General features: G+C 46.8%; 1 protein-coding gene across 1 annotated transcript in view; it reads right to left on the bottom strand.

The window, feature by feature from the left end:
• TEX14 (testis expressed 14, intercellular bridge forming factor) overlaps positions 1 to 20,748 on the bottom strand; it is a 47,638-nt gene extending 26,890 nt beyond the window's left edge. The window contains exons 1-14 of the mRNA XM_063146795.1: positions 20,619 to 20,748; positions 19,616 to 19,730; positions 18,188 to 18,353; positions 17,739 to 17,875; positions 17,126 to 17,207; positions 15,539 to 15,669; positions 12,814 to 12,927; positions 12,342 to 12,465; positions 10,921 to 11,099; positions 8,639 to 8,790; positions 5,949 to 6,139; positions 4,076 to 4,213; positions 2,265 to 2,274; positions 494 to 1,425 (exon numbers count right to left, since the gene is read on the bottom strand). Coding sequence (XP_063002865.1) covers positions 494 to 1,425; positions 2,265 to 2,274; positions 4,076 to 4,213; positions 5,949 to 6,139; positions 8,639 to 8,790; positions 10,921 to 11,099; positions 12,342 to 12,465; positions 12,814 to 12,927; positions 15,539 to 15,669; positions 17,126 to 17,207; positions 17,739 to 17,875; positions 18,188 to 18,353; positions 19,616 to 19,730; positions 20,619 to 20,748 — 2,601 coding nt within the window. The remainder of the gene's footprint in view (positions 1 to 493; positions 1,426 to 2,264; positions 2,275 to 4,075; positions 4,214 to 5,948; positions 6,140 to 8,638; positions 8,791 to 10,920; positions 11,100 to 12,341; positions 12,466 to 12,813; positions 12,928 to 15,538; positions 15,670 to 17,125; positions 17,208 to 17,738; positions 17,876 to 18,187; positions 18,354 to 19,615; positions 19,731 to 20,618) is intronic.
• Positions 20,749 to 25,018: the final 4,270 nt, after the last annotated feature.

Here is a 25,018-nt window from a genome sequence, read left to right as displayed (position 1 = left end):
CACTTTCCCCTTCATCTGCACTTTGCAGAAGGTCAATGGCCGTGTGCAATTTGCGTTTCAGGGAAATTCATCTAACGGAATAAGCTTCCAAGGAATGTTCGCTTTCCTAGGAAGCCAATTTGAAAACCACTGTGCAAGCGGAGAAAAAGGAAGCTTTCGTCCGGAAAAGTTCTAAACCATGCTCAAAGGGAGCTTTGTCTTTCTTCTATACAGATTCCTTCCTGCATTCACTGGTGGCCCATCACTGCTATATCACTACATACAAGTGATGTGGGGTGGACCCTTTCTCCAGGGCTTCGTTTTTCCGCAGAAAATTTCCCGCTTTCTGAGTTGGTTAGTAAAAATAAATGCTCGCCAATTGCAAAAAGTTTCAAGATTGTAATTCCCCACGTCCTACGTCCTGTCCTCCCCGATGGTGTCACCGTGTGCGCCTTGCAATGGGTCACCACTGTGCGGTCCCACGCAGAATTAAGAAAACGTCCCTTTCTCTTACCTGATAATTTGGTTCCGTTCCTTCTCCCCCGTCCTCAAGGCTTTGAGCCGCTTCTGATCCAAAATCGCTCCAGCAGGTGGTGTCCTGGCTCCTGCTTCCGCTCTTGACTCCGCTTCCCGGGGTTTGGACAGACGGCATGATCAGAGGCCTGTAGGCGCCCGGGTCGCGCAGTGGCGGAGGGATATAGTTCTTTGACGGAGGGCCGACTGCCTTCCAAAGGAAAGCCCTGTCTCCGAAGTAGGGCACCTTGATATTACTCAAGATGGTATCCACTTTCACCGAGTAGTTCTTAAGGGGATCCGTGACGCCCCACTGTTCCCCTGGATGTGACAGCTGCCGCTTTCTGCGGGCTTCCACCTCATCCAATTTCTCCTCCGTCCGGCAGAGGGAGGCGGTCGCTTCCTGCACCATTGTCTGACAGATCTTCAGGTCCAGGACACACTTTGCAAACTTTTGCTCGAACGGGGACTGGTTGAGCCTGGCTCTGCTACTGGCGCACATTACCGCCTGGTGCACTGGGGAAGACGCGGACACGTCGCTCAGCTCCTCTGTACTGCCGTCTGCGTTGGAGTCAGAGGAGACGCCTTCCTCGCTGCAGCTCGTCCGGTGGCTCTGGATTTCCTCAGGCGGCGGCGATGGGACTTCGGCCCTGTCCCCCGGAGCGGTTTCCGACTCCCTCCGGGCTTCTGTGTCCAACTCTGCTCCTTCCTCCTCCTCCAAACTCTCCCCACCCAGCTCCGAGTAGCACGTGTAGATCTCGTTGATTTCGAAGCTGCTAAGGCTCTCGTCAATGGCGGCGCCCTGGACACCGGGAGCCAGGTCCAAAATCGGACTCGACTGAGCCAATCGGACAAATGGCTCCGTCTCGTGGGCGGCAGCGGCTTCGGTTTCGGGAGCGGAAACGGCACATCTTGACACCGTGAAACTCCTGGCTGAGAAAGCAGGCGTGAGTCAGAACGGAAGGCTATTCCCTGCGGCGTGATCATTTTTGTCTCCAGAGGCAAAGATGCAGTCTAGAGCAGTGCATGGGGAAATCTGTGGCCCTCCAGATGATGTTGGGACTACAATTCCCATTCTGCCTGGCTTAGGCTGACGGGAGATGGAGCCATGACACCTGGAAGGCCACAACTTTCCCATTCCTGTTCTACAGTGGTGACCAAAATTGTGGACACTTTTTGAAATGTTCATGTTTTGCAACTTGGCATGCGTATAGAAAGTGTTCTGTTTCACAAAATTCAAATGTTTATATACCAACTGAAAGAGAATTTAATGCTGAATTCAACACAAAAAACAGAATGCAAATATCTGCAGTACAAAAAGGTTATGCTTACTTTAGTCTAAAAACAAACACAGGTGTGATTGAGTGAAGAAGCGGATTAGAACTGCAAACCCGACTGGCCAATCACAGTCCTTGTTCTGGGGACCAATCCCATGGCAGTAGCGGCGATACATCCTGTTTCAAGTTGGGGAAAGTCAGTTTTGCTGTTTGTTCTGTAACTGAAGCGCAGTTGGAGATGATGTGACTATTTGCAAGTATTTCTCAAATTAAAAGTGTACGTACGTCCATCCTAAATAGAACAATGGCACCGAAGAAAAGAGTGGATTGGACCCCCAGGAAAAGAAGAAGGCTGGTTGTATTCCGTGAATCAGGTCTTTCAATTGATATATAAACATTTGAATTTCGTGAAACAGAACATTTTCTATAAGCAGGCAAAGTTGCAAAACATGAAAATTTCAAAAAGTGGCCACAATTTGGGCCGCCGCTGTCCACCTTCCTGATCCTTCCAACACTGCTAGCTTTGAGAAAGCGCCGGAGGCAAGGCCTCACTCTATGGCCCATGGCAAGGACCGGCACTTGGGCAACTTTGGGCAGGTGCCCAGGGAGCCATGTCCCAGGAAGGCCCCGCGACTGAAGTCTGGTGCTCTTGTTGCACCACAATACTAAATTAACACTTAATTTTAACTTACATTTAAATGTTACTGTTCCAACTCTGTATTTTAATCGTATATCAATTTTGCTGCGTGGTTTTATCCTGGTTGTGCTTTTTATACTGTATTTTTTGTGTTTGTGTTTTTAACCTGTTGGTTGTTTTATTATGTTTTTAATTTTTGTGAACCGCCCAGAGAGCTTCGGCTATTGGGCGGTATAAAAATGTAATAAATAAATAAATAAATACACAGGGCCCTGCTGTCAGGTGTGGGATAACACTCATGGTAGCCTTTGTAAAGTCAGTCTGCTTTGGAGCAAAGGGTGTAGGCCTACCCAACTTTTGTTGGATAATTAATAATAATAATGATGATGATGATGATGATGGAAGTGAGGCAGGTGGCTACTAGGAGGAGGGCCTTCTCTGCTGTGGCACCCCGGCTGTGGAACCCCAGAGAGGTTTGCCTGGTGCGTACACTATACTCCTTTCGTCGCCAGCTGAAGACCTTCTTTATTTTCTCAGTATTGCAACACCTAATTTAACTTAAAATTTAAACTTTGCTGTTTTAATTCCGTATTTTAACCTATATCAATTTCCGCTGTGTGGTTTTAGCCTGGTTGTGCTTTTTATATTGTATTTTGCATTTGTGTTTTTAAATTGTTGGCTGTTTTATTATGCTCTTCATGGTTTTAATTTTTGTGAACCGCCCAGAGAGCTTCGGCTATTGGGCGGTATAAAAATGTAACAAATAAACAAAATAAATAAATAAATAAAATATTTCTTACCCGCCTCTCCGATTGGATCGAGGCGGGGAACAACATCAAGCATAAAATACATAAAATACTGATTAAAAACATAGTATACACTGTTAAAAAAATCCTTAAAAGCATCCTAAAATTCTACTGGATAGGCCTGGTGGAAGAGTTCAGCCTTTATAGCTTTCTTGAATGCTAAAAGACTGTCAAGCTGACGCGTCTCCTCCAGCAAGCCATTCCACAGTCTGGGAGCAGCAGAAGAGAAGGTCCTCTGGGTAATACCTGTCAGCCTGACTTTGACTGACTGAAGTAGATTCTTCCCAGAGGACCTGAGTGTGCGGGGCGGATTGTTCCAGGAGAAGGCTATCAATGGCTACTAGTCCTGACGGCTATGTACTCCCGTAGCAGAGGCAGTAAGCCTGTGTGCACCAGTTGCTGGGGAACATGGGTAGGAGGGTGTTGTTGCACTGTGTCCTGCCTGTGGTCCCCTGATCGACAGCTGGTTGGCCACTGTGTGAACAGAACACTGGACTAAATGGAACCCTCGGTCTGATCCAGCAGGGCTCTTCTTATGTTCTTATTACTTGGCTCCCATCATTTTTACCGAGGGCCCTGCTAGACGATACGTCAAACGCCTTTTGCGTATCTGGGAGGGTTTTTAGATGGATTGAAGACCAAAGCAGGGAAGGAATGGCGGGGTCAACGCTTTTCTGCCCACTGTTTTTTCCTGGGGGAAATGGTTCACTGACCCGCCTGCCCGCCCACAGTCAAAAGCTGGCATTCGCCTCAGCAGTGAAGCTGCCGCTGGTCCCAGAGATCTCCCAGCCTTTGCCTGGGGGCTTCCTTTTCCACACAGCAAGGCCCGGCTTACAATGTAGACACAGACCCGCTCGGGCGGCCTCTTCTTCTTGCAGCTCCGGCATCCTGCCCGAGATAGCCGAGGCGGACGGCAAACAGATGTTGATGTCGGGCCGGGTTTCCATCTTCGGCGGCCCACAATTTTCACCGGGGCGGTTCCTGCGAGACTCCATCAAATCCTATCAACAGGAAGAATGCTGTTATGGCATGGTGAGAGGAGACGGGCTTTGGCCCTAGCCCTCTTCCCTGCAACAGGACTGGCTGCCTGCTTGCTACCGAGCCACATACGAGGTTATGCTATTATCCTATAAAGCCCTAAACAACCTAGCAGGCCGCCTTCCCTTATATACCCCCAGACGAGTTACGATCTTCGGAGGTGCACTTTCTCATCACGAAGAACCTCGATGGCGAATGTGGACCGGGAGACATTTTTCTCCCTCTCTCATAGGACTAGAACCCAATGGGGTCATATCCCACAAAGCTGATGGGTGGGAGATTCAGGACAGTTCAAAAGAAGGACTTCTTCACACAGCGCAGAGTTAGAACTATGGGATTCACTACCACAAGATATGGTGCTGGCCACCCATTTCGATGGCTTTAAAAGGGGGTTGGATCAATTCCTGGAGGAGAAGGCTATCAATGGCTACTAGCCCTGATGGCTCAGTGCTACCTCTAGTATCGGAGGCAATAAGTCTATATGCACCAGTTGCTGGGGAACATGGGTGGGAGGGTGCTGTTGCAACATGCCCGGCTTTGTTGGTCCCTGGTCGACAGCTGGTTGGCCACTGTGTGAACAAAATCCTGGACTAGATGGCCCCTTGGTCTCATCCAGCAGGGCTCTTCTTAGGTTCTCATGTTAATTCCACATTTATTTAGACAAGACTTGCAGAGTTAAACTATGGAACTCACTACCACAAGATGTAGTGATGGCCATCCATATGGATGGCTTTAAAAGGGGGTTAGACTCATTCCTGGAGGAGAAGGCTATCAAACGCTACTTGTCCTGATGGCTAGGTGCGACCTCCAGTATTCGAGGCAATAAGCCTGTGTGCACCAGTTGCTGGGGAACATGGGTGGGAGGGTGCTGTTGCTGGTTGTTGGTCCCTGGTCGACAGTTGTTGGTCCCTGGTCAACAGCTGGTTGGCCACTGTGTGAACAAAATCCTGGACTAGATGGACCCTTGATCTCATCCAGCAGGGCTCTTCTTAGGTTCTCATGTTAATTCCACATTTATTTAGACAAGACTTGCAGAGTTAAACTATGGAACTCACTACCACAAGATGTAGTGATGGCCACCCATTTGGATGGCTTTAAAAGGGGGTTAGACTCATTCCTAGAGGAGAAGGCTATCAAACGCTACTTGTCCTGATGGCTAGGTGCGACCTCCAGGCAGTAAGCCTATATATGGCAGTTGCTGGGGAACATGGGTGGGAGGGTGCTGTTGCACCATGTCCTGCTTGTTCATCCCTAGCCAATGGCTGGTTGGCCACTGCATGAATGGAATGCTGAACTAGGTGGACCCTTGGTCTGATCCAGCAGGGCACTTCTGATGTTCTTAACATTCGAACACAAGCCCTTCCCTTTCTTGGGAGCAGCTTAAGGATACGAGACATACGTCAGCGATTCATTGCCTGGAGACAGTTTCCCGCACAAGCGGGCTGAAAAACTAATTGCGGAAAGGACTTGCGTATTCACTGCCCACTTCATCCCAACTTTCTGGCAATTGATCCAGCATGGCTCATCTTATGTTAAAATAAATATGCAAACGTAGACACACACCCCGGTGGCGGAGAGCTAAACTATGGAGTTCTCTACCACAAGATGGAGTGATGGCCACCCATTTGGGCAGCTTCGGTATTAGGGCGGGCACATGGCCCTCCCGTCAAACAGGGCTCTGAAGCCACTCCAGTTCACCTTTAAGTCGTTCTTCAGGATGTAGCGGATGTCCTGCAGGTTCAGGGTGCGCTGCTTCTGTCTGGATTCTAGGCCGGTCTTCACGACGTCGTAGTAGGGCTTGGGCACCCGGGCGTCCGCTTCCAGCCACTGCCCAGAAATGATGAGATCTTTGACGGCTGAGCCCTCAAGACCAGCCCAGGGAACGGTCTCTGGAAAGCAAACACACACACACACCAATTGCACACTCCGAGGTGGGAAGGCTCCCAAGTTAGGCAGGAAGGAAAGGATCTCACTGCAAGGACAAGGGTGTGCAAAATGATGCCTGGGGCGGAGAACGTGGAGAGGGAGACATTTTTCTCCCTCTCCCATAACACTAGAAACCTACGGGGTCATATCCCATGAAGCTGACGGGTAGGAGATTCAGGACAGATCAAAGGAAGGGCTTCTTCACATGGCCCAGAGTTAAATTATGAAACTTGCTTCCACAATTAAAATGATCCAGGGGCTGGAGCATCTCCCCCTAGGAGGGAAGGTTACAACAGCTGGGATTGTTCAGCTTGGAAAAAAGGAGGCTTAGCGGGGATAGGACAGAGGTGTACAAAATGATGCCTGGTGTGGAGAATGTGGAGAGACATTTTTTCTCCCTCTCTCAAAATACTAGAACACAGTGGGGTCATCCCATGAAGCTGATGGGTGGGAGGTTCAGGACAGAGCAAAGGAAGGACCTTCTTCGCACAGCACGTAGTTAATTCACTACCACAGGATAGTGGTGATGGCCACCCATTTGGATGGCTTTAAAAGGGGGTTGGATACATTCCTGGAGGCAAAGGCAGCCAACGGTTGTGTGCTATCTCCAGTATCAGAGGCAGTAAGCCTACATGCACCAGTTGCTGGGGAACATGGGTGGGATGGTGCTGTTGCTCTCGTGTCCTGCATGTGGGTCTCTAGTTGACAGCTGTTTGGCCATGGTGGGAACAGAGTGCTGAACTAGATGGACCCTTGGTCTGATCCAGCTTCTTCTGTTCTTATGGACACGCTGCATCTGCAGTAGATCAGGAAAAGTTCAGACTCTCTATCATTTAACAATATCAAGAACTTTTTTGGGGAGGAAAAACTTATTGAAAACATTAATTAGGCTGCACCTCTCCACCGTGCCTGGGTCCAGCTCCAGCTGAGAGCCCCCTCCCTCCTGCTACCAACTGTCACTGCAGAGGCCACCAGTGAGGGAGGAAGCAGCAGCCAGGCACCTCTCCACCGTGCCTGGGTCCAGCTTCAGCTGAGAGCCCCCTCCCTCCTGCTACCAACTGTAACTGCTGAACTTTCCAACTAAGATTGTAGTGCCTGAATTTGCTTTCCTTTTCCCCCTCCTCCTCCTCCCTCCCAATCCCCTTTCCTTTTCTGTCATGTCTTTTAGATTGTAAGCCTGTGGGCAGGGACTGTCAAGAAATACTTTTGTAAGCCGCCGTGAGAGCCTTTTTTGGCTGAAGGGCGGCATAAAAATCCTTAAATAAATAAAATAAATAAATAAAAAGATAGCACGAAGGAAAGCTAAGTATGGAGTTATATTTGAAAGCACTGGAAACAGTGATATGTTTTGGAGCAGTGCTACAGCATTTAGGGTTGTGTGTTTTTCTAATGGGAGAACACTGGAGACTTGCAGTGTCTTTGTATTATTGGCTTAGTTTACAACCCCACAGGCAGAGCGCAGTGGAAGCAATATCGCTCCCTCTGATAATGAACTCAAGCGCTGAGTGGCAAGAGCTACGTGCCAAAACAGGGCCACTGAGCTTTGCAAAAAGAAAACACTTTTAAAAACCTAAGGGGGTGAAAAATTCTCTGAAACAGCCCAATGATGACTGAGTATACTCAAAGGCTAAAGAAAGCCAAGTGTCTGTTCAGGGAATGAGAAAGAGAAATGAAGGGGAAGGAGCGGAATAGAGTATCTTGAAGGAGGTTATGACTGGCTAGAATTCTGAACATGAGCACGGTGCACTGCAACATTTTGTTGCAGGTCCCATTTGTACCGTCCTATCAGCTGATAGTGCAAAGCCTCTGCTACGTTCTGGGCAATCGCCTTGTACATCCTGCCTCCTACCATTTCCAGCCAACTCCAGCAAGTACACTTCCAGCCCTCAACCTCTCTCTGGGAGATTAATTTAAATGCAGGTACGCCCTCAACAAGCATTGTGGATGAGTGGAGATTCGAAACCGGGGCCTGCCAGTACTCTCTCTTCTACACTACATGAGTAATGGGAGGAGAGACTGGAAAAACAAAGGTCAAGCAGCTTGGACGTTCACACAGCATGCCGTTGAGTGTGGGTTGTTGTTGAACTGTGCGTTGTTTGTTGGAGCCGTGGGTTAGCGCGTTGACTGAACCCAAACAGTGTGGCTTTTTATCCAGCCTGAAAAACCCAACAACAAACCATGGGTTCCCAAGGTGGTTTGTTCGAGAAAAGTAAGCCACACTGCATGGTTAACAAGCGGGAAATGTCCTGGGTTCGGACAACACACTAACCCACGGTTCAAAAAAAACCCACGGTTCAACCACTGAGTGTGGGCTGGCGTGTTGTGCGAACCCAGTCACGATTCCAAGCACAATGGGCAGCCCTCAAGAAGAGCAGGAGGAATTCATAGGTGACGTAGGGATGAGATAGTCCACAAGCAGAGCCTTCCCAGATCCGCATACCTGCCTCCCTGGCTGTACATACCTGTGAGTGCCTCCTGCATCACTGTGCAGAAACTGTAGATGTCAGATTTGTCCGTTGCAGCCCGTTCGAGGATCACCTCCGGAGCGCACCACTTATACATCTGTGAAGGGATGGGCACCCGCGTCAGGTCGCTGTGCTCTCCCCCATCCTTGCTGCCCAAAAAGAGAAGACCAGAGTTCTCAGTGCGGGGGGAAGGAGGCACTTTTCACAGCCATGGGCAATCATTGGCCCGCCCAATGTTCCTGGACTATAACACACATCAGCCCTAGCCAGCAGAGCGAATGGCGAAGGATGAGAGGAACCGGAGTCCCACAATATCTGGAGGTTCACCCCTGCCTTAGCTGTACTCCTTGTTCTAAATCTAACAAGCATTCGAAAGCTAAGGTGCGTCCAATTCAAGGCAAGACTTTGGGGAAACAGAACGCAGAGAAGTTTTTTGGGGGATGTTTTAAATATTAGCAGCCAAATGATCTATCTAGACAGAAGTGCAAGTATCTTAACAATGTGTCCACCGCTAGTGTGAACAAGAGACACATCTAAACTAAAGAAGGGCAAGAGCAATGCAGAAAGAACATAAGAGGAGCCCGGCTGGATCAGACCAAGGGTTCGTCCAGTCCAGCACTTTGTTCACACAGTGGCCAATCAGCAGCTCACAGTAAACCCACAAGCAGGACATGAGAGCAACAGCACCTTCCTGCCCCTGTTCCCCAGCGACTGGTGTATATAGGCATCTTGCCTCTGATACTGGAGAAGGCACATAGCCATCAGGGCTAATAGCCATTGATAGCCTTTGCCCCCAGGAATTGATCCAACCCCCTTTTAAAGCCATCCAAATAGGTGGCACTCACTACACCTTCCAGTAGTGAATTCCATAGTTTAACTTCTGTAGAAGTTAAACCTGTAGGGGTTAGGGGTTAGGGTTACTAAAAAACCTGTAGGGTTTTAATATTATGGGAACCACCTTCTCCACACCAGACATCATTTTGTCCACCTCTATCCTGCCTCCTTTTTTCCCAAGCTAAACAATCCCAGTTGATGTAACCTTTCCTCCTAGGGGAGATGCTCCAGCCCCTTCATCACCTTTAGTTGCCCTTTTCTGCTCTTCTTCCAGCTCTACAATATATTTTCTTAGGTGCGGTGACCAAAACGGTACACGGTATTCTCAGTGTGGTCGCACCATAGATTTGTATAGAGACAGTATGATACCGGCAGCTATATTCTCAATTCCTTTTCTAATCATGCCTAACATGGAGTTTGCCTTCTTCACAGCGGCTGCACACAGGGGCCGACGCTTTCGTCAAGCTGTCCACCGCAACCCCGAGATCTCTCTTGGTCAGTCACCATCAGCTCAGATCTGAGGCGGGGGGGAAAAACTTCCAAGGCAGAGACGAAACAAAACGGAGCAATCGTACCCTACGCATATTGCATCCGCTGGGAGCCTTGCAACCTACAACCAGGGTGGATTTGATTTAAATCACGATTTAAATCACTACTCAGAAAGACTCGATTTAATCATGTGACTTCCCTCACCCCAAAAGTGCACTCTACTCATTGAATTTTTTGAAACTTAGCACTTAAGAGGTAAAGGGGTTGATTCTGTGTACATAGATTTGCAAAGGAACAATGGAATTGTGATCTCTGCAGACACAAATTCACAGTTTTGCGAACTGTAAAACCAAGCATCTGTGATACCGTATTCCTTCAATTCTAAGACACACTTTTTTTCCCCATATAAACATCTCTAAAAACAGGGTGCGTCTTAGAATCGCGGGTGTATCTTACAGTGTTTTTTTTCTGTTAGCGGTACTGAAATTAGTGTGCGTCTTACAATCGATGGCATCTTACAATCGAAGAAATACGGTAATACCTTCTAGATAGAAAAACTGCCCAGTAATCTTACAGAAACCTCTGGAAGAGCATGACGTCGTGAATGGATGAATGGAATTCGTTTACCAAAAAAATGTAAACATTGCATGAATATACAGCTTCATGCGACATAATTAAAAACTAATCCTTATTTCATAATGAATAAACTTTGGACTATAACGTATCTTAAATAGAAAACTATCTTTAGATAGATTTTTCCTCAAAAAGCATTTTATTAAAAAAAAATCCGATTTAAATTTAAAAAATGGTTTTTGTTTTTAATTAAAAAATCAAGGACTTTTATCTACCCTGCTACAAACCCTTCTTCCCTATACACACAGCTCTGCGATTGTAAGGGGGGGCGTTCTGTGAGATTCCCAACCCAAAGGGGAGGCGGGAGCTGGCGGGCTTTTTACCTTTCAATCATATATTCCAGGTTCGTGAGCTTGGCCTCTCCCGCCATAACGATCATCACCGCGTAGGAGCTGAACGTGCGGTGGACGTAGCCGCGTGAGTGGAGGAATCTCAGGCCGTCATTCACCTGGAGCAGCAGGTGCACGATCGTCTCCATATGCACGATGGGAAACTCCGAACGCTGGAAGGTCACAGGAGAGAGAGGCCAGGAAGCGCAGAGAGGAGGAGACTCAGTTATTATTATTGTTGTTGTTGTTTGTTTATTTATTTGTATCCTGCCTTTTGCCCAATACCGGGCCTCAAGGCGGCTTTACAAAATTTAAAACATATACATTTCAAAACCTAGGAAAAGAAATGTACAAAAATAAAAATAAAATATTAAAACATTCAATGTTTAAAATACACGGCAATTTTACAAGTCCGTAACATAGATGGAGGACCAGATAATTTTCCAAAGGCCTGCTTCCAAAAGCCCATCAAGGAGGGAGCCTGTCTAGCTCCCGTGGGAAGAGAGTTCCAGAGCACCGGAGCAGCCACTGAGAAGGCCCTCTCCCATTTTCCCACCAAGCACGCCTGTGAAGGTGGTGGGACTGAAAGAAGGGCTTCTCCAGATCTCAAAGCACAGGCAGGCTCATCAGGGAGAATACGGTCTTTCAGATAACCTGGACCCGAGCCATATAGGTTTTTCGTACAAGCGTTCAGTCTTGGGGTACTCCAAGAGACAGGACGGGAACCGCGCCTGGATCCTGCCCCTGAAGGAGGGAATGGAGTTCGGCCTAGCTATCCCAGCCCTCTGGGAGCACGTGGGAAGAGCTGATCCATGCAGACGCGTCTGACTCCACCTCTGCTGAGAGAGGACGGTAGGAAAATTGAGAAACGAATGGAACTCTCAACTGCCTTGGGACAAGAGAGGTGGTGGAGAATAAACTTATTTATTTATTGCATTTGTATCCCACCCTTTTCCCTCTAAGGAACCCAAGGCAGAGTACATAATCATCATCTTCTCCATTTTTATCCTCACAACAACTCTGTGAGGTAGGTTGGGCTGAGAGTCCATGACTGGCCCAAAATCACCCAGTGGGCTTCCATGGCTGAGTGGGGCCTAGAACCTGGACCTCCGGACTCCCAGTCTGACACTCTAGCCTCTACACCACACTGGCTATCAAGAAGAAAGGAAAGGAAAATAAGAAAAAAGGAAGAAAAGGAAGAAGAAGTAAGAAAAGAAACTGGCAGCAGCTAGGAAAAGGGATTTGGGCCTCTGGAAGGTGGTGGCAGTAGAGACTAGGAAAGCAGACCAAAGGCACTCCTTGGGCTTTCCTTACAGGGAAGACCTCACAAGCTGCCCTGAGCCCCTTCGAGGACGGGGCAAATATAAATGTCATACGTAGATAGATACTGGAAAGAAACGAGACGCTCGTTTTACCCTCTCGTGAAGGATGCTGTACAAAGTCCCAAAGGTGACCCTCTCAAACACAAGGCGTGTTTTCTCCAAGTTGGAGGACACGCAGACAGCCATCAGCTGCAGCAGATGAGGGTGGCGGAGTTTGCTGCAAAGGACATAAAAGCCCATCAGTACGAGGGGAACTTGGATTAGGACGGAAGAACGTTTCCCTCATCGCGGGGGTCTCAACCTGACGGAAGTACCAGATTTGTGTTCCTAGCTGGCTTAGCACCAGAACAAAACAATAAAAAGCCTACAGACGAGGCCTGACGCGACGGTTGCTACAGGGAGGAGGGCCTCATGTTCAGAGCCTCTCCCCTGGGGTAGGCAAACGCCCAAGGGAGCCCATGAGAGACCTGGCTCCTAGCATGATAAAGAAATGATCCCAGAGCTGGAGCGAAAGGGGAGATGTAATAAAAAAAACCCACATGGCTAAGCAGACAGACACTCGTACCTGCTGTATTCCTGTTCCGCGAGGAGGAGGTCGCAGAGGCGCAGTTTGCTGCAATGCTGGTGGGGTTTCATGTTTAGCTCCTTCACGGTGACACGGCTCCCTCCCCACATCAAGCTGCAAGAAGGAAGACGACGATGAGCAGCCCTTTCAGCAACGCCCAGGCACGCCTCGCCCAGTCCTTTTTGTAAAAATCCGTTTTAACACCGAAGCAGACCTGTTCTGTACCCTCCTCTTCCATTCATTTTATTCTCAGCCTCAAGGATTTTGCTCCCAGCCTTCCTGAAGGCTATGAAACTGAAGGGCAGCTGTCACGACCCAGGCCTCACACACCAGGCCTTGTCGCACACAAACCCTCCTCAAGCCAAGCCCCACCACTTGAACAACCTGAGGGTAGGGTAAAACACAAGCTTTCCCTCATATGAGAGGGTAAAGGCTAGAATCTGAAAAGGTTTTACGGTGTTTGTAATAAGGTGAAGGTTATATATAAGGCGTTTGTGACAGTAACTGCAGAGCAAGTGATAAAGCCAAGCAGACACGTGGTTTGAGGTAATAAAACAAAATAAAATGTTTATTTTTGTTTAACAGGTCTTAGTTACTTCAAATTTATTTATTTATTTATTAAACTTATATACCGCTCCCATAGCCAGGGCTCTCTGGGCGGTTTACAGAAATTCTAAAATTGAGTTAAAAACAAGTATACAAAATTTAAAACTCTAAAACACAGAACATACACACATAAAGCATTAAAAACCGTTAAAAAACTAAACATGTGGGTAATTAGGATGTGCCGCCGTATGCCTGGGCAAAGAGGAAAGTCTTAACCTGGCACCAAAAGGATAGCAGCGTTGGCGTTGGTTAAATTCAAGTTAACCTGCTTAATCTACTAGTTTTAATAAAAACAGTAATCTTAAGTCTCTTAAAATCTTATCTCCTTTCACTCTCTACACCACTGACAATCCTAACTGACACTCCCCACTCCCAATCAACTAACCAACCATTATATTCCTCCCCGCCCCTTTCACAGCATCATCAGCCCCACCCACTCAGTCCAACATTCCGCACTCACAAGACATACAAAACCAGACATACCTAAGGGAACAGAACTGTGGGGTAATGCCACAGCAGCCTACACAGAGTACCTTTCTTTTAAGGACATCAGAAAAGCCCTGCTGGATCACACCAAGGGTCCATCTAGACCAGCATTCTGCCCACAGGAAACCCACAAGCAGGACATGAATGCATCAGCACTCTCCCACCCATGTTCCCCAGGAACTGGTATACTTAGGCCTATTGCCTGGGATTACTGGAGATAGCACAGAGGGGCAGGTTGCATTGGAGGAACGGGCCGAGCTCATGAAAGCTTCCGCTTTCTCTTACGAACTGATCACAGATTCCCCAGTGCAGCCAAACCCAAAGAACTGTGGTTTGTTCTAACTGTGGTTAGTTACAGTATAAGAAGCTGCCTTATAAAGACCCTCTTCGGACAACACGCTAAGCCACAGTGGCTAAGCATTTGGATCTACACATGATGGCTGAGCATGTTGTGCAAACCAGGACTTAAGTGTGTCATGTGAACCTTTCCTAACCATGGTGGCTACATAACCACTTACTAACCATTAGCTGCAAAAGAGTTAGCATCGTAACTGTGGCTTAGCGTGTCGTCTGAACAGGGTCTATACTGTCAGGTCATCAGGCCATTTAGCCTAGTACTGACAACACTGACTGGCAGCAATGGCCCCCAGCCCTATTTGGATAGGCCGGAGACCCAACCTGGGATCTTGAATATGTAACGCTGGTGTTCCGCCACTGAACTCTGATCCTTCCCCTAAAAAATAAAATAACATTCTAGTCCTCGTGGTTCTGAATAGTTGCTTGGTTTAAATTATTAGAATGTAAGCCTATGCGGCAGGGTCTTGCTATTTACTGTTTTACTCTGTACAGCACCATGTACATTGATGGTGCTATATAAATAAATAAATAAATAATAATAATAAATAGGAACCTAATATTGGTCCATCTAGCCCAGTATTGTCGACACGGACTGGCAGCAGTTCTCCAAGGTTTCAGGCAGGAATTTTTCCTAGCGCTACCTGGAGATGCTGAGGACTGAACCGGAGGCCTTCTGCCTGCAAAGCAGAGACTCTTCCTGTTGCTAGTTAACAAATCAGAATGATTAAATAACCATTTGATCCTAACAAAGTGCCCTATTTTGATCCTAGGAGACTTATTTCATCCTAGCGAACTTATTTGATTCTAGGAAACTTCCTTATTTTATGAAGTTGCAGGAATTTAGGGCCGGGACGTTCTGGGGCGGAGGGATTCTGGTGCTGAGGTGTCTCCAGTAAAAGATAAAATTAGTGGCGCGACGTAGATTCTCCCTGAGATCTTAGGCAGAGGGATCTTCCTTTCCTGCACCCGGACTAGGATTCAGATGAAATACAAATTCATGAGAGACAGCTATCTATGATGAACTGCCTGCTCCCATATCGATTGGTAATGACTTGGCAGTAGACGAGGAAAAGATGAGAGTTATAAGTAAGAGCCCAGAGAGTCTGGTTGAAGCCTGTGCTATGCTCACCGGCAGGGACGTTGGGCAGGTGGGACAAAGCTCTTCAACGTGTGTACCAGAGGGTGCGGCTTGCCGTCATGGCGACTGGGGATATATGGACCTCAAGGGGACCCCTACATACCTTAAGAGACCAACATGTCCCTTGCAAGGACTTACTTTGTCATCATCATGTAGGGCCCGGTTGGAAACGAGAAGGTCGGTTCATCGTCAGCCTGGACCACTTCTTTATCCGCAATTATTGGGAGTGATGCTAGATAACCCAGCTGCCTGCTGCTTGTCAGATAAAACTGAGACAAAAACACACACGCACAGAGAGAGAGAGAGAGAGAATTATGGGGGTGCAGAACCTCAGGACTGGGGGCCAAATCTGGGCCTCCCAATCCATGGCCCCTAAACCCTAGCTGTTCATTCACTTTCTAGCTGTTGTGAAGTCCCCCCCCCCATTCTAATGGTAGAAACACGTCTCCTAACACTTATTTATTTATTACACTTACATCCCACCGTTTTTCTTCCAAGGAACCCAAGGTGGTGTGCATAATCCTCTTCCTCCTCTCCATTTTATCCTCACAACAACCCTGTGAAGTAGGTTGGGCTGAGAGTCAGTCACTGGCCCAAAGTCACCCAGTGGGTTTCCATGGCTGAGTGGGGACTAGAACCAGGATCTCCCGAGTCCCAGTCCGACGCTCTAACTAGGCCACACTGACAACTTAGGTGTTGTCAGTAAGACGTTAAGCTAAAATAGGGGTTTCCTTGCAAGAGGAAAAAAGGCAGGAAATAAATGTAACAAACACAATACAATAAATACATTAACCAGTGGCGGTTTTCCAAGGGAGCAGTGTCCTGTCCTGATTGTGAGCAGGAGTTAATGGGCAAAGTACCAAGAGGGTCCGAGAGAGAGAGACACCACTGCAGTGAGCCAGGGTTGAAGGTTGAGCTGGAGTTTCAGGACCCTGGATAGCTCTAAGCAACGAGGATGATCAGGGGTCTGGAAACAAAGCCCTATGAAGAGAGACTGAAAGAACCAGGCTTGTTTAGCCTGGAGAAGAGAAGACTGAAGGGAGACATGATAGCACTCTTCAAGTCCTTGAAAGGTTGTCACACAGAGGAGGGCCAGGATCTCATCTTGATCCTCCCAGAGTGCAGGACACGGAATAACGGGCTCAAGTTACAGAAAGCCAGATTCCGGCTGGACAGCAGGAAAAATATTCTAACTGCTAGAGCAGTACAACAAAACATCAGGAAAAACGTTCTGACTGTTAGACCTGTACAACAATGGAACCAATGACCTAGGGAGCTTGTGGGCTCTCCCACACTAAAGGCCTTCAAGAGGCGGCTAGACAGCCATCTGTCAGGGATGCTTTTAGGCGGATTCTGGCATTGAGCCACAGGTTGGACTCAATGGCCTTAGAGGCTCCTTCCAACTCTACTATTCTATGATTCTATGAAGCAGGCAGCTTGCTCTGATGAGGCTTGGCACTCAATGAAGGCCTTTAATCCCTCTTGGGCCAGGCTACGACTGGATTCACACGTGCACAGGTGGTTAATAACACACACACACACACACACACACACGCATGATGCCTGATTTTCCCAATTACCTTTGCAGGTGCCTCTTTTTGTTACACGCGAACCCAGAAAGGGTGGGTGGCCGGGGTGGCTAACATGTAACAACAAGCCATGTCCTGCAAGGATATTTAGGCAAATCGGGTGGCACGTGCAACGGTGGCGAATAAGCTGTCTCACCTTGCCGAAGCCAAAGCTGAAAATGTTTTGGGACACGTTGCCTCTACGTTTCAGGAACCTTCCAAGTGGGCTGTCAGTCGTCCTGTAGGGCGAAATGGAGAACAAAGGAAAAGTGGGTCTGACTCACAGAGAGCCTGACGTGGGGCGGGGGGGGGGGGGGGAGGCAGGAATGCATAAATATTCCACTGCAACCGTCCGAAACTCTTCTCAGAAAGAAGAACCAAGGAACTAGTCATATGTTTCTATTAAAAATGAATATTCTGTTATTATGGAAGAGGAAGAAATATTTCTCTCTGTCGTCCTCCTCAACCAAAGCACTTATTATATTATTATTTTTATCAATATTTATATAGTGCTCAATTATCTAACACAGATTCTAGAGTGGTGAACATAGGTATAAACAGTAAAAGAAAGAAGATTAAATAAGCAAATTAAAATTGTTCAATTTAAAAACAAATGAGTCAGAAAAACAGTGGCGTCAGTTGAAAAAGGCTTCTCGAAACAGAGTTGTTTAAAGGAGGCATCGAAAGCAGCCTAGTGTTAGTGCCTGCCTGACCTCCAGGGGCAGGGAGTTCCACAGAGAAGGGGCCACCACACGAAAGGCTACGCTTACCCTTGCGTAATGCCTCCAAACGTGGAGGGATGACAGACCAGATCTTTGGCTGAGCCCACCTTCCTGAGTTGGTCTAAGGAGTAGCTCTGAAGAGCAGCTTGCATATGCATTGTACAGCGCTGGATAAATTCTAGCATCTGAAACGGGAAAAAGCAGCCAGGAATGGTGGACCAATGAACACTTTCGAGTTTGAAAGGAGGAGACCTCAAAGGCAAGAGAGGTGAAATGGGAAAACAACCTTATAAAAAGTAGTAAGAGGAGTAGTGACCGGACCGGGGTAAGGCGGGAGCCGCTTTGTCGTTAATCCCAATAATGGGCCCAATTACATCATAGCATTATTGGGCAGAAAAGCGTCTGTGAATGTGGCAAAATTAATTTCCCATGGAATCTCATCCACATACACCATCTTCCGGGAGGCAACCTTTTGGAGAAAGGCACACAGCACACACCTGAGTGCTGCTTTCCGTCCCGGCTGTCAGAGCCCAGCTTTGTGGGTTTTTCCCGTTCCTATCGTGGACTCGCAGGTCTCCACCTGCATCCAGCAATTTACTGAGAATCAACTGGTTGCCTGAGAAGGCTGCAGCATGGACCGGAGTGCTCCCATCATAACAGCGGCTGAGAAAATAAAGAAGACAAGAAGAGAAAATATACAGTGTAGCTCAGGAAGAGGCCCTTGTGTGTTTACTTACATCCTGCTTTGCAGCCAAGGCTGGCTGCTAAAACGGCTGACAACAATTAAGATCCATCACAGAGATACAAGAAAAGACAGCAGGAATAAATAACTGTGTATAGAATCATAGAATAGTAGAGTTGGAAGGGGCCTCTAAGGCCATCGAGTCCAACCCCCTGCTCAATGCAGGAATCCACCCTAAAGCATACCTAACAGATGGTTGTCCAGCTGCCTCATGAAGGCCTCTAGTGTGGGAGAGCCCACAACCTCCATAGGGAACTGGTTCCATTGTCATACTGCTCTAATGGTGAGGAAGTTTTTCCTGATGCCCAGTCAGAATGTGGCTTCCTGTAGCTTGAGCTCATTATTCCGTGTCCTGCACTCTAGGATGATCGAGAAGAGATCCTGGCCCTCCTCTGTGTGACCAGACACAAAAGAGGGCAGGGCTCCCGCAGCTTTATCTGTTGTGATGAAGAGGGAATTTCACCAGGTGCTACATGCATACAAATGACACCTGCTGAAATTCCCTTTTCTATACAACTGTTAAAGACACAAAAGCCCTGTCCTCCATTTTATATGGTCACCTCACTTTAGAAGAAACACCGCAACTTGATCTCGTAGGAAATCTTAGGCAAATAAAATCATAAGATAAGGAAGCCCCTGATAAAAAAGGGACAGTTTCCCACTACCTCTTTTTTCTTCATCTGAAAACTTCAGGATACTCTTCAGAGGTACCTCTATTTCTCAAAGACCGCTATTGTTATTGATCTAGAATGCATGCAATCCGGGCTAAAAATCATTCAAAAGACCAAGCCACGGTAATCCAAAATCTGTGCAAAAATATCCAGATTCTGTAACTTGTGTGAATTATGCAAACTAGGCAGAATCATTTTGCATATTTTATTTGGCTTCTTAACAAAGTACACAGTACCGTCTGCCTCTTCCTACCTCAAGCCTCAGGGAATTCAGGGATCTTTTGGCCTTGAGGCATTTCCTACAAACATTCGAGCTTAGCTTGAAAAACACTCGTTTTTAAAAAGAAAAGAAAAAATATGGACGTTGACATTCCCAGAAAACTTTGTTTAGTACCATACTCTGTAGTTTTTTTTACCACCTCTGCAGAATTGTGGAAAACACACACACACAGAGCTCTGGCTATCGCCCATAAATTTGGAAGCCTAGAACAAGCAATCAAAATTGTACTTACTGATTCGGATCCGAACCGTAATCCAGAAGAATATCAACAAGTTTGCCATTACCAAGCAAGGCAGCTGTGAATAAGGGAGTCTGTCCTAAAGAGTTGACAGTGTGAACAGAGGTCCCTGAAAAAGACAATAAAAATGTGAAAAAACACTGTCATACTCTGTCCAATTCTCTCAGTTGAAACTCCCTTTCAATGAGTGGGGTCCCTCAAGAATGTGGAGAAACTCCCTTTAAATCAGTAGAATCCCCCCTCAAAAGTGGGGCTCCCCAGTTTTTGTTCTGCTGCAATTAAGAAGAGGGGTCCTGTCAGTCACAGACACACCATGAGTGATAGGTCAGAGATTAAAGTCCACAGATATTAAGCAAAAAAGGCCGGCTAAACAGAAAAGAAAAAGAGAATTATAAACTTTTAAAGACCTCAGCTGTTCTCCCAATCTTAGAAAAAGGAACTGAGAACAGACATCATAAATGCAGCACTGCCTACAAGCTTCGTGCTCGGGAGAGAACACTTTGGCTTGGTACAAACATGATAGCCCAGAGCATGGGTTGTTGTTGAATCGTGGCTTGTTCTTGAATCATGGGTTGTCGTTACGTGTATTATGGTTTAACTATGGGTTGTTAACCGTGGACAACCATGGAAGAGAACCCATGGTTTGTTGTTGGGTTGTAGACTCTGGCCTGTTTGTGGTTTGTAGACTCTGGCCTGTTTGTGGTTTAAGGCTGACATTTCATGCATCTGATGAAGGGGGCAGTTTCCACGAAAGCTTATACCAGAATATATTTGTTAGTCTTTAAGGTGCCATAAGATTCTTTGCAAAAGACTAACACGCTTCAAAAGAACACACCCACCTTTCCCCACTATTGCATCCCTTTGCAGGAGCAAATGAGGGTCAATATTTTCCCTACAGCACCCAAAACATTTTCCAATTATTAAAAAGCTGGTTCTTCGTGCTTCCCTGGCAACGAAAGGTGGGAAGGAATCCACCATCCAATACAGTCCCCCTTACCCTTTTTAAGAAGTTTCTTCACTTTGATAAAGTTGCCTTCTTTGACCTGTTGATGGAGCTGAGCTTCTGGAGATTCGTTTCTCAAATTACCCAGCTTCACTGGGCAGGGAACCGGGGGCGCATGAGCCATTTTCCCTGGTTTAAAAGATAATTTTAGGACTCACCTCTCTTTCGAAGGGTGGGGAGTCAATATTTCACCCACCCCATCTCTCTCTCTCTCTCTCAGAGAAACACACACACACAGAGAGAGTCCTGGGAATAAGCCCTATCAACATCAATGTAATTGACTTCTGCATGAACCTGCACAGGATCAGGCCCCAGGTGTCCACCCCACGCAAACATAAACATGTTTAGACAGAAATAGTTCCTACAAAAGTCCTACAAGACTAGCTGAGGAATACTGGGAGTTGGACAGGATTTTTTTTTTTTTTTTGCCCAAACATGCATAGAAGTGCACTCTAAAAGCCTAACTTTGAATTCAAAAGACTGAATTCAACCAAACGCTTTCTGGTTTTCTCTTTACTGCGCATCAATCCCGCGTGGCATCCATCGCCTACTACGGATTAAATCCAAATTGGACCATGCTTTTGTGGTTTTAAAATTTTGTGTATTGTTTTTAAGTGTTTTTATCTTACCTGAACCGCCCAGAGAGCTTTGGCTGTGGGGCAGTATACAGATGCAATAAATAAATAAACAAGCAATGGAAAAAGGTGTGTTTGGGGGCAGGACGGGCAGAAATTCTTCTCTTCCAAAACACGCTTATACACGCACGCACACCACCCAACAACCCCAAGTATAATTACTTCGTAGTAAGTTCAGTGTAACTTACTCTCTAGGCCTAAGTGTATTTACTAGGGGAAGATGGAGAGGAGAGGAGAATCCCCTTTTCCAAAACCTTGCACACACAGCAAGCATGTTTATGGGATGAACGTTAATTCTCTCTCTCTCTCTCTCTCTCTCTCTCTCTCTCTCTCTCTCTCTCTCACACACACACACACACACACACACACACACACACACACACACACACTCCAGTACTACGTGGGTTGTTTTCCCTTAATCCATTTTGTCCCCAGGTATATATCCGCCTCTGTTCTTGACCCCAACGCTGCTAACCTCTCCCTAGATCCAGACTGCGCCCCAAACTACCCCCCCAAAAAAACTCCTCACCTGCTATAACCACGGCTGCTTCCCCTATATAACCCTCTCTCGCCCCTAAACACTCACCCCTTCCTTTGCCAAACTGTGGTACCAACGTGGCCACCGGTTTTTGTCGGAATAACGTTTCTTTGAAGGCTAGAACGCACGTGTGCGTGTGCGAGAAAGGCGTATCCAGTTGGGTTCTTGCAATAAAGATTGCACGAAGCTTTGTGCGTAATGCGGTGCACCCTAAATTGGGCTACAGCGAAGCTTGCACGGAGGTTTGGGGTGTGATGTTTTTACACCCTCAGTTGCAAGGCATGAGGGTTGTTTTGTGTGTGCGTTTACAGTAAAAGTTGCACGGAGGTTTGGGGGGCAATATTTCTGCACCCCGAACTGCAAGAGCGGTTGCATGAGGGTGTTTGCGTGCGTGTGTGTATTCACAATAAACTTTACGCGGAAGTTTGCGTGCATTATTTCTGCACTCTTGACCTGCAAAGCAGATTGCACGAGGCCGGTTTGTGGGGGGAGAGAGAGAGGTAGACCCCTCCTGCAATTTCTGCAACCCGATATTGGTTGCAACTTAAATTTTAAAAAGCCATTGTTTTGTGAAAGCAGAATTGTAAGGGACAGGACACGATGAGGTCTTCCCGACGTTGCTAAATATCCCCAACTCCCATCCCCCTGGCCAGCGTGGGCAACTCGGGGATGATGGGTATTGCAATCCAACACCTGGAGAGCCACAGATTAGGAGGATGTGCCCAGACATTTTGCAGCCTGAGGGTGGGATTAACATTTAATAAAGACACAATCCCATTCATACTTAAGGGGGGAGTTGTAGGACTCCCCCCCCCCAAATTTGAATGGGATTGCATCCTAATTTCCCATTCTTTGCTTTTTATACATTTAGGGGGTAATACAATGCATGTTTATAAATCCTGCAACTCCCAGCATGCCCCAGTCAGCCTTTTTCCTTGCTTCCCCCATTTTGACATCTTAAACTAGCCGTCTTAATTACTATCAGAATCATTCCCCTCATTAATAATACTTCACAATCATGAAAAAAAATCTTCCTGTGTTATCAGACAAGCAATTAAAATGATCCAAGGTTGGGAAGGTTACAACTGCTAGGATTGTTTAGGTTGGGGAAAACGGGGAGACGTGATAGAGTAAAAATTATGCCTGGTGTGGCGAATGTGGATAGGGAAACATTTTTCTCCCTTTCTCATAATACTAGAACCTGGTGCGTTTCTCCCATGAAGGAGATCAGTGGGCGATTCAGGACAGGCAAAAGGAAGGACTTCTTCACACAGCGCAACTGTGGAACTCACTTCCACAAGATGCAGAGACGGCCATCAAGATCCCCCCCTCCATCCTGAACTCCTGTTCCTTGTGTGTCATGTCTTTATTAGACTGTAAGCCTGAGGGCAGGGACTGTCTTTTTTGCTATGTGTAAGCCGCTCTGAGAGCCTTTTTTGGCTGAGGAACAGGGTATAAATATGATAAATAAATAAATAAAATAAATGGGGGGTTGACAAATTCCAGGGGAAGGGCATCGATGGCTACTAGTCCTCATGGCTGCATGCTACCTCCAGGATCAGTGGCACGATGCCTATGTATCATCAGGTGCTGGGGAACACCGGCAAGAGCACTCATGTTCCACTTGTGAGTTTCTCCTGAGCAGCTGGTTTTTAACATAATCCTGGCCTAGATGGGCTCTCGATCTGACCTGCATGGGTCTTCTTATGTTCTTAAGGATTTTATCTGTTGTAATATTCTGCCCTGTGAAGTCTTTTATATTCCCAGTTGTAAAATCCTTTCATGTACTGAGTTTTGGTGGAGATATTTCCAAAAACTTTGAAAAGGTGGCTACTGTTGGCTCTTTAACTTACCTGGGAGTAATCCCCATTGAAGGAAGTGGGATTTGTATCTAAGGATTTGTATCTAATGTATAGTAGTAGCTGCAGACAGGCTATTTTTAAAAAAAATATGAAGGAGCTAGTGGGCTGATATATAAATAGAAATACCTTCACACACTGTGTTTTTGGGGCATTGGGCAGCCAGCTTCTAGATGCTAAACTGAGAGAAAGCCCCATTGAACTCAATGGAGCTTGCTTCTGGTGTAGGGCACATTCCAGTGCATGTTTCAACAGGGCGGAAAGGTCCTACAATTCCCAGAAGGCTCAGAAATCAGGTGTTAATGTGTAAGAACCTGGATAGGGATGAACATTTTGAATCCATGTCAAAATGCTCATCCATTCATAGGAACAGCGGGTGTCTGACACGGCATTTGTGCAGTTGGAAAACTTGCTTTTTAAAAAACCCTGAGTTGGGGGTGGATCACAGCCAAATTCTGAAACCAGCTGCAGGAATTCTTGACAAGAACACTTTGGAATCTTTTTAGCTGCTTCGAGTCTCTTCCTTGACATTTACATTTTCACTATTTTTTTGCCAGCAGTTCCTACGCAAGAAAAATTAGTTTCTCTGGGACTAGTTTCTCCGGGAAGAGGGTTCCAAAGCACTGGAGCAGCCACCAAGAAGGCCCTCTCCCGCGTTCCCACCAAGTGCACCTGTGAAGATGGTGGGACTGAAAGAAGGGTTTCTCCAGAAGATCTTAAAGCACAGGCAGCCTCATAAGGGAGAATACGGTCTTTCAAACCATATGCCCAACCATGCCTACCCTTGTCACTGGTCGTGCCACTGAACTACCTTCCACCTGGTGTTTTCTGTTCCGTAACCACTGGGCCTAACATAAGAGGCCATGTTTTCCATAATTAAATGTAAGGAAAATCTTCCTGACTGTAAGATCTGTGCAACAGCGGAACTGTATCTACAGAGGTTCTGGGTTCTCCATCTCTGGAGGTTTTTAAGAAGAGGCTGGACAGCCACCTCTCATGGATGGTTTAACTGGCTTTCCTGCATGTTGCAGGGGGTTAGAATAAATGATCCTTGTGGTCCCTTCCAATGCCACAATTCTATGATAATGTTTATTCTATTTGAAAGAGGCAAAAATGGACAGGGACTAGATTACCATTTTCATTGGACATGCACACTGTGTGAGGCAGGAAAGAAGGCAACCAATATCCTTACATGAACGCGTCGTGACTTAAACAAGCTTAAGTTCTTCTCTGTCATCAGCAGCTGAAGATTTATTTATCTTATAAACAAAACCCAAGGTGCTGTTAGCGAAAGGAACGGATGTTCATATAAAGAGCCCCGGATTTGGGTGGACTCATGTTTTTAGTCTGAGATCGGCTTAA

This window comes from Elgaria multicarinata, chromosome 22 (genome assembly GCF_023053635.1).
Source record: "Elgaria multicarinata webbii isolate HBS135686 ecotype San Diego chromosome 22, rElgMul1.1.pri, whole genome shotgun sequence".
NCBI classification, from domain to species: Eukaryota; Metazoa; Chordata; class Lepidosauria; order Squamata; family Anguidae; genus Elgaria; species Elgaria multicarinata.
This window is presented reverse-complemented; position numbering and strand designations above follow the sequence as displayed.